Raw genomic sequence first — 8,763 nt, 5'->3', positions numbered from 1 at the left:
TGAAGAACACCAAAGACACAAGGAAAGTATTAGCCCAAGAGACAGAAAGGGCCACATAAACCAGAGACTTCATCAGCCTGAGACCAGAAGAACTAGATTGTGCCCAGCTACCACCAATGACCACCCTAACAGGGAACACAAGAGTCCCTGATGGAGCAAGAGAAAAGTGGGGTGCAGAACTCAAATTCTAGTAAAAAGACCAGATTTAATGGTCTGAGACTGGAGGAACCCCGGAAGACATGACCCCAAGTCTCTCTGTTAGCCCAAAACTAAAACCATTCCCGAGGCCAACTCTTCAGACAAAGATTAGACTGGACTTGAAATGAGAACTTGTGAAGAGTGTGCTTCTTTGCACAAGTAGATACATGAGACTAAATGGGCAGCTCCTGTCCGGACTCAAGGTGAGAAGGCAGAGAGGGTCAGGGGCTGGTTGAATGGACACTGGAAACCCAGGGTGGAAAGGAGGAGTGTGCTGTCACAGTACGGGGAGAGCAGCTAGGGTCACATGACAATGTATGTATGAATTTTTGTATGAGAGACTGACTTGAATTGTTAACTTCCACTTAAAGCATAACAACAACAATAATAATAATAATAAACACATGATAAGAATGATACACTTTGAGCATCTTAGCACCCTGGTCCAGAGTGGTAGGGTGGTGGTGTTTCCTGGCATGCTCTGGCCTGGGAGTCAGGAAGTCTAGGTCTTAAGCTTAGTTGTGGCATTACTACCTGGTTGTGTGACCAACTTTGCATGACACCGCTGTCTGTGCCACAGTTTCCTGTACCATGTGAGGCTTTGGACTAGACCAGGGGTCTGCAAACTAATCAGTTGACTGTTTCTGTACAGTCCAGAAGCAAAGAATGGTTTTTACATATCTAAATGGTTGAAAAAATTTGTGACACATGAAAATTACATTAAATTCAAATTTCAGTGTTCATAAATAAATTTTGTCTTTGTCTGCTTTCACACTACAAGGCCAGAGATAAGCATGGCCTGCAAAGCCTAAAATATTTACTATCTGGCCCTTTACAGCAAAAGATTGCCGACCCCTGAGAGGACCATTCTAAGGATATTCTAGTTCTAACCAGTTACGGGTCCTCAAAAAAGAGGAAGACCCTCGACGAGATGGACTGACATAGTGGCTGCACCAATGGGCTCAAACATACCTAATGACTGCGAGGATTGAGCAGGACCTTTTTCGTCGTTACACATAAGGTCGCTATGAGTCAGAACCGACTGGAGGGCATGTAGCAACCACCTAAGAACACATTATGAGTCACATAGAAAGAACCTTAGCCGCATGGAATCTGTCGCGGTGTCAGATGTAGTAACCAAGGTCCCCAAAGCCACCTGGACTCACACTAGGAGCGTCAGAAGTGCTCTAGCCAGGTCCCACCTACTGGGAGGCAGTATGTAGCACAGAATGGTCAAGATTTTCAGTCTGGAGCGGGGCTGACCCACTGGTTACCTAGGTGACCTTGGGCAAGTCACCTCACCTCCCTCTTCCCCTATAAGCGGCAATAATATCAGCACTCATCTCACAGGACTCTAGTGAAGATGAAGAGAAAGGACGCGAGTTAAGGTCTGGCGCCCGGCTTTGCACCGGCAGATGCGGAATCAATGGTGCCTCCGGCTGTATGCTGTAGCCCCTGTGAATCGCGCATCAGGCCGGGGCCTGTCCTCAGCCCCCTAGGAAGGCGCGAAAGCCGTGAGCAGGGCCGCGGGGCTGCAGGGAGGCCGGGCCTCGCCGCTCCGCCCTCCGCCCTCGGTTTCCCTGACGGTGGCACGGGGGCTGTCCGCGGAGCCGGGGCGTCCCCACGAGTCTCGGCCACGCGCAGGCAGTCCCTCTGGCCCGCGCCCCCCGCCCCAGGCTCGGTGGAGCCTCGCCCCTACCCCAGAGAGACCACCAAACCTGCCGTCTGGGAACTCACCAGGTGTCTCCACGGCAACAGCCAGTCTACCCCGACCCCCCGCGCCCGCCAGTTGGGCGCCTGACAACAAGGCGCGCTCCTATTGGCTCCGAAGCCTGCCCCGCTAGCCAATCAGCGGGGGCGCTCGCGCCGTCCGCGCGCCCTGCCCCTCCGCGCGGTTTCCAGCTTCTTGGTTTGGTGGGCGGGCTCTGGGTGTCGCCGGATTGGGGCTCCGAGGGGTCCACCGTTTCTACTAATTGTGAAGCACAGCTCACTGCCCGGCCGGAAGCAGTCGCTAAACGACGAGGTGTGTTATTGTTACTACCTGGGACAGGTGCTTGGAAGGCCACGCAAGCTGGGGAGACACTTTAGATGGAAACCGGAGGAAGGGCATTGTCATTCATAGTGCTGTCAGTGGTTAAGAGCTTGGCTGCTAACCAAACGGTCGGCAGTTCAAATCCACCAGCTGCTCCCTGGAAACCCTATGGGGCAGTTCTACTCTGTAAGACCGCTATGAGTCGGACTCTACTCGATGGCTACAGGTTTTCTCCTCTTCCAAAAGCTGGGAGGCACAGGTACATCAAAGTATTGAAAGAAAGAAAAAAAGAGCAAGTAAACGACCAGCATGGGGTGGGGTAGTGTTACCCCCGAGGGTAGGGAGGCCGACCGGACTCAGTGGGTCCTTGTCCTTCTCTTGTAAGAATACAGAGGAGACAATTTTTGGGTTCAGTTTAAACAGGTTTATTTTACTTGTGACAAGTAAAAGGAGTCATTCGGGGCTCATGCCTTTCCAAAAGACTGACTCACAAGGGGAAACAAGGCTAGGGCTTATATGGGTTCGGTGGGGACAATAGACCAATGAATATTCAGTGGGTTTCTTCGAAGGGGCAAGTACTCCTTGGAATGGTAATGCACACTAATTAGGTTGCGCACACATCTGGAATCCAAGATGGAACCCGCTGATATTCAAGACGGAGTACCCTCGGCAGCTCTCAGCATCACTTATTATGGGATATGGCACAAGCACATTGATCTTCTGTACTGGGCCAAGGGAGATCAAACAGCAGTCACACACTGTTCTGCACCTGCAGAGCCCGTAAGGAGGGGGAAGTAGTAATTCCCGGGTTTTTTTTAACCTTATTTTATGTTGACAGGATATGGTACCGGTTTACCCAACTTCCAACTGGTAATCTTTTAACAGCTCTTTTTATTCCATCAGCACAGTTAACCCTATCTGTCTCGGTAGGGGAAGCGTTGTAGAGCTGGAAAAAAAGGTTTCATCATCGAAGGGTTTCTTGATGATTGTCTCGGACTGGGAAAGTCACTGCCTTGGGAACTAAAAACAGTATTTTAGGAAGGACTTCACAGTGTGGTTGAATTCATAGCTGTTTAAGGCCAACAAGGATGTTTTAAATAGAAATCAATGTTACGGCCTTCTTTTAGACCTTATTTAAAGACAGTAAAATCATGCTGAAGAATACAGTCAGTTCAGTACAATAAAGCTTTATTAATAAGCCAGGAAGTACAAAATAATTAAGTCACTTGAAGGGTACAGCCTTGGAGGAAGGGGAGTGTGGGGAACAGAAGCATAAACAGATGGTTTCAAAAGTTTGAAGATAACAAGCAGCCTTGGATGCAGCTCCCACCCGAGTTATAGGTTGAAAATGAGCTGGAGTGAAACAGTTGAAAAAAGGTGGGGAGGGCGGCCCTAGCAGAAGGGAGTAGTCTGTGCAGATCATGCAGGAACCTCGGGCAGCACAGTATTGGTTGGATAGGTGCCACTGAGTACGTTCCGACTCATAGTGACCCTACTCATAGCAACCCTATGTACAACAGAATGAAATACTGCCCGGTCCTGCACCATCCTCACAATCATTGCTATGTTCGAGCCCATTGTTGCAGCCACTGTGTAACACAGTATTACCAGGAGGCAAAGCTCGGGCCACAAGTGGAGAAAGAAAACTGGAGAGGTGGGAGCGGCAGCCATGCAGGCAAGTAGATGACAAACACCCTGACTACAGTGGGAATGGCAGATTTTAAGACAGGGAGGCCAGATAGGAGACTGCTACATTCAGTCCCTGAGAAAGGGTCAGTTCCGAATCCCATCCTTGGGCACTCAACCATTCATTCACATGCATTCAAATTCAATCCACAAACATCCTCTCAACTCCTCCAGTAAGCAGGAGACCCATAAAAAACACATGGTTGAAAGAATGAGTGCAGAAACAGGTCAGGCAGTGAGCCAGCGGAAAGGAACTCCTAAGGTCTAGCTTTTACAACAGCCCTAAAGGGTGGTCAGGTACAAACAGCAAGCACAGGCATATTTCATTGGAAACTAACTTTATTAACTAGCATTATAAACTGAGTAGGCTGAAAATCTCAATTTGGTATTTCCATGGTGTACTGAAGACAAGGATCATCAAACCTTTAACTGCAGGGCAATACAGTGCCCACCAATGTCCAGGTGGTCACAGATGTAAACTCTGCATCCAACATCTGGGAAGCTACTGAAACGAAGACTTCCTCTGTGCTACTCCCATCCTGTCTATCTTCTGAAATGGGGAAGCAAGATACAGTATTTAGATGGGGGGCAGGGGGGCAGAGATCTATTCACTCAGTTTCTAGTTGCAGACATTACATTTCCAGGTTTGGCATCTGGGACATGGGTTTCACAAGGTACACTGGTATGAGTCAGGGGAGAAGGTGGTGCTCAGGAATACCAAGGGAAGGTCCCTGAAGCCCAGGCTGCCTTCCTCCTCTGTCTGGCACAGTAGTATGGTGGAGAACCACCCAGACCACCCCAGGCTGAAGACAGGTGCATCTGGTCAGGGGAGTCTGCAGGAAGATGCAAGCTGGACCAGCTGCCCACCCCTCCCTGCCTGCCAGCCCTGCACAGGGGTATGAGCACTGGGCCTCCAGGCTGAGCCCTTCACCCTCAGATTTGAGGAGCTGATGTACATGGAACACAGTTGCCCTAAAAACAGGAAACATCCCACCTCCCAGGCTCCCTACATTCCCCTCCCCATAAACCAAGTCTGCTGCCAAGGAAGGCCCAGAATGCTGGGGGTGGGGGAATGCAGAGAAGTAAAGCAGTCATGTTTGGAGAAAGATCTCTGTTCATTTATTTGATACTGGGAAGAGCAGGACTTTGAGGTTACAGCATGTCTGCACAAGCGGGTGCCAGAAGCTGGCACCCACCAGGCCTTCACTCTGCTGCGAGGCCATTCTGGAGGAGGCAGCCAGCTCACATGCCCTGGATGCCCTCCATGCCAATCATAAGAAAGTCATGACTGTCCCCTTCTTGCCAATCTGCCAGGGCTCCAGGGGGTAAAAGCGGATAATTATCCTTTAGAAAATAGAGAAAAAGATGTCATCAGCTCCTTGTCTTACACTTCAAATTCCAAGATGCTCAGCCAGGCACCTCCCACCATGGGCTCCAGGCCTACCAGCCTCAGCCCACCAGGCACTTTGCAAGCCTGCCTCACCCCAGTAATGACCTCCCCCACCCACTGGACGGAGCGGTGGGCCTGTTGGGCTGATGATGGCGGCTGCACATCGGCATTGCCCAGCCAGGACAGACCCTCAACATGGCATCCTCTGTGGTTACTGCATGTTTATTTCTTTAAGACTGTGTCTCAGCAGCAGCCCTCCTCCAGACTACAAGCCCCTGGGGGCACCGCAATACCTCAGCCACCTGTCTTCTCAAAGCTGGGCTCCATGCCAGGCACAGGGTGGCCCCCACTAATGTCTGTGGACTTAATGAATGTGCCCATCACAGAGGATAATGGGACATTCCTGGTGAAGACCACCAGGGCTTGGGATAGCCTGGCAGGAAGGTGGGTGACGGCCTCAGTTTTTCTATCTGTAAAATCAGCATAATGGAGGTATCTTCCTCATGGGGAAGGCTTGAAATGATCAAATGAAATCACATATGAAAAGTACCTGGCCCATAGTAAGCATTCAACCATTACCTATTATTAGCATTCTTACAGCTTGGGGACAAGGTCTAAGCTTCCATCAGGAATAGCCACTCTACTAGACTTCCTGGGCCAGTAAAGGCTCAATTCTGGACCATATCCTTTCAAGTTTCTGTTGCCCTTAGTTCCTCACAGGCATGGACTTAGCCCAGGAATATTTTTCATCCAGGAAGAAATTTCAACCCTGCCAGAGTCCCAGGTTTGGGGGCTGTAGGCACCTCTTGGAGGGTCATTTAATCCATCCCGCTCTATTCACAGAACAGGAAGTTGCAAACCTTAGATGGCTCATAGCCGGGTCTGTCTGGGGTCCCCCAGCTGTGCTGGGCCCAGAACTCAAGTCTCCAGACACCCAAGCCAATGCTTTTTCCACCACTCTGTGACCTGTGACCATCCTGGGAGCCTCCACCTGGGACTTGGTTGGGCCATAGGCCCAAAGGTCACAGTGGGAGGACATATCCAGAATTCCTCCTGACAGCCTGAAAAAGTTATAGAAAACCAGACTGCAGATTTTTTAAGAGACAGACCTAGAGATAGATATTAATGGCTATGACTACCTCCAGTAACAACATCCTACCCTGCCACGTGCCGAAGCAGGTACAGTGTCCAGACCATCCCATACGACCCTTACAATGCCCCCAGAAAGTGAGTAAAGGCAAACCTTCCCAGGCATAGACAAAGACACTGAGCCGAGAAGCCACACCTTGCCCACAGCAGATCCACAAATGCATTCAATTGGGCAGCCATTCTGCAGGTGGACCCACCACCATAGAGCCCCAGGGGTCAAAGGACCCCGGGTATCGGAGGCCCTGATGTGTCCTTCTTGGGCAGGGCGAGTAATGTATTTTTTTCCCCAATGTTACGAAAAGGCCCTGAGATGGGACCACTGCCCTGGTCTCACAGCAGCCCCGGCAATGCCGGGAAAAGGGCTCCCTCCCGCCACTACGCACCGGTCCTGGCCCAGGGCCAGTTCCTTGGTAAGGAACTCGAAAAAGTGGGCGCTGTGTCCGCGGTTCTCCTCGGCCGTACCCACCACACCAATGGAGGACACGAGCAGCTGCGCACAGGGCTCTGCGGAGCCGTTCACCACCATGGCCAGGCCGGGCCGCACCATCACGTTCACGCGCTGCGAGAAGCACAGAAGTCTCCCTTAAGGCCGGGGCGAGCAGGAGCGGAGACGCGCGGGGCCGGGACTGGGGGTCGGGCCGGAGTCCTCGGAGATCATGACGCGGTCATAGCTGGGAGGGGCAACACGAAGCCTACGTGGGAGGACCCGGCGTCCCAGTCGCAGGCGATCAAGGGGGAAGGCGGGCGATGCTCGAAAGAAGGACCAAGGGGTCACGGGGGGGCCCAGCAGCCTCCCCGCCTGCCACGGCCCACGCTCACCTCCTCGGGTTTGCTCAGGATCGCGGCGGTAGCCGCGCAGAGCCGTTTCTCCAGCCCTGCAGGCACGCGGTCAGCTGGCAGATTCGTGTCCAGCTCCAAAAACGGCATGTCGGCTGCACGATGTGTGGCCGCGACTGAGTGTGTAACCGCAGAGTTTCGCTTGGAGTTCCAGAACGTCGCAGAACAGGGAGACAACCGGGCGCCATGGAAACCGAGCTCCTCATTGGCTGAGCAGCGCTGCCTGATTGGCTACCAAAGCTGCGCCCTGGCCTCGCCCACAACCGTCACGTGCATGGGCGCTGATTTCCGGAAGTCCCATGACCCGCCACGCGGAACAGCGTACCAAGCCGTGGCCCCGGCCACGGTGCCTCAGCACCGGTCCTGCTGCATATCTCACCCGTCGCAGCCGCTGTAGGCTGTAGGCGTCCGGGTCCTTTGGCGTTGGGGCGCTGCGGCTATCCGCTTCCTAATTCGTTTTTGAATGGAGGTCTGAATCCCTGCAAGCACACACACCCACTTGTAAGGCCCTTCCTCGTCACAAGGGTTAAAAGAAAATTTTTTTGAATGAGTTGCCACCATTTTAAACTCAGACTTCACGTTAAACATCGGAATCTGCACTTCTCTTGAACAATCAGGAGACCTGGGTACTCACTGCACCCACCACCCCCTCTACCCCCACCGCACCCCCCGGCCCCGCCGCCGACATGTGTCTGCATCTGTGGCCTCTCTATCCTCTGAGTGAACCACTTTCCACCAGGAGTGGGGCCGGGGCCCAGCTACACTCCCAGCAGTGTTTACCCTAGTCTGTATTTTTATAGTCAAAAACCATAGATGTGATTTAAAATATGGATGTCTGTTGGTATGACTAAACATGGTTCTCTCTTGTTCTTTCATCAGTGTTGCAAACCTGACTTGATTGAGAACACCACTGAAATTTTGTGTGAACAATTGGAATTACATGTCACATTCTGTATAATTGTACCTATACAAGAAGCCTCCATGGAAGGTAGGTGAGCAAACAGGCTCTGTCTTCATTCATAACTCTGTCCCATTAGCTCTTTATCAGATGACTCAGATGTCAGAGTGTCTAGAAGACAAGACAGGTTGGTGGTGACAATCCTGAGGGGAGAGAGCAGGGACAGACTGAAAGTCTGGGGCCCAGAGGGGGGCCTGGAGAAGATAACTGGTTTCGGTTACAGGTAGGCATGGGAAAGCAAGGCTGCGTGCTATCCCTGTAGAACAAGGGAATAGCCTGGGACACAGGGAGGTTCACGGCCCAGTCCTGCACCCCCCACTGTGGGAGAAGAGACCTCTGAGACCTCGGCTATTCCCGGTTCAGACATTTCTTCCCCCGCCAGGTTAACCTGCTCCCTGCCAGGACTGAGAAGGGAGTAGTGGGGCTAAGGAGCCAAGAGGGGTTCCCAATCTGGCCTGGGGTTGGGGAGGTCAGGAAGTCTCCCTAGAGAGATGACGTAGTGCAAAATGCCAA

General features: G+C 52.1%; 2 protein-coding genes across 3 annotated transcripts in view; both read right to left on the bottom strand.

The window, feature by feature from the left end:
• CABIN1 (calcineurin binding protein 1) overlaps positions 1-1,979 on the bottom strand; it is a 206,852-nt gene extending 204,873 nt beyond the window's left edge. The window contains exon 1 of the mRNA XM_023740550.1: positions 1,936-1,979. The gene's annotated coding sequence lies outside the window, so the exon portion shown is untranslated. The remainder of the gene's footprint in view (positions 1-1,935) is intronic.
• Positions 1,980-4,249: 2,270 nt separating this feature from the next.
• Positions 4,250-7,473, bottom strand: LOC101349989 (D-dopachrome tautomerase). Of its 2 annotated transcripts, none has more exons than XM_023740546.1 (3): positions 7,275-7,473; positions 6,839-7,014; positions 4,250-4,466 (listed from the first exon to the last, which is right to left on the bottom strand). In XM_023740546.1, the coding sequence occupies exons 1-3, from the start codon at positions 7,380-7,382 to the stop codon at positions 4,460-4,462; spliced, it is 291 nt and encodes a 96-aa protein (XP_023596314.1). In that variant the 5' UTR covers positions 7,383-7,473; the 3' UTR covers positions 4,250-4,459. The 2 variants fall into 2 exon arrangements, with proteins under 2 accessions (XP_023596314.1, XP_004386221.1); XM_004386164.2 differs by lacking the exon at positions 4,250-4,466 and adding an exon at positions 4,924-5,260.
• Between the last annotated feature and the right edge of the window lie 1,290 nt (positions 7,474-8,763).

The sequence above is a fragment of the Trichechus manatus genome, unplaced genomic scaffold, assembly GCF_000243295.1.
Source record: "Trichechus manatus latirostris isolate Lorelei unplaced genomic scaffold, TriManLat1.0 scaffold00157, whole genome shotgun sequence".
NCBI lineage: Eukaryota > Metazoa > Chordata > Mammalia > Sirenia > Trichechidae > Trichechus > Trichechus manatus.
Note: the sequence above shows the minus strand (reverse complement) of the source record. Positions and strands in the feature narration are given on the sequence as shown.

What these genes read in the sequence shown, in the direction of transcription:
- LOC101349989 (XM_004386164.2), bottom strand. Translation starts at nt 7,382, where the DNA reads ATGCCGTTTTTGGAGCTGGACACGAATCTGCCAGCTGACCGCGTGCCT. An exon ending in TCCTGAGCAAACCCGAGGAG is followed by an intron (nt 7,015 to 7,274) that starts GTGAGCGTGGGC and finishes TGCTTCTCGCAG; the next exon opens with CGCGTGAACGTGATGGTGCG. An exon ending in CTGGCCCTGGGCCAGGACCG is followed by an intron (nt 5,261 to 6,838) that starts GTGCGTAGTGGC and finishes TATTTTCTAAAG; the next exon opens with GATAATTATCCGCTTTTACC.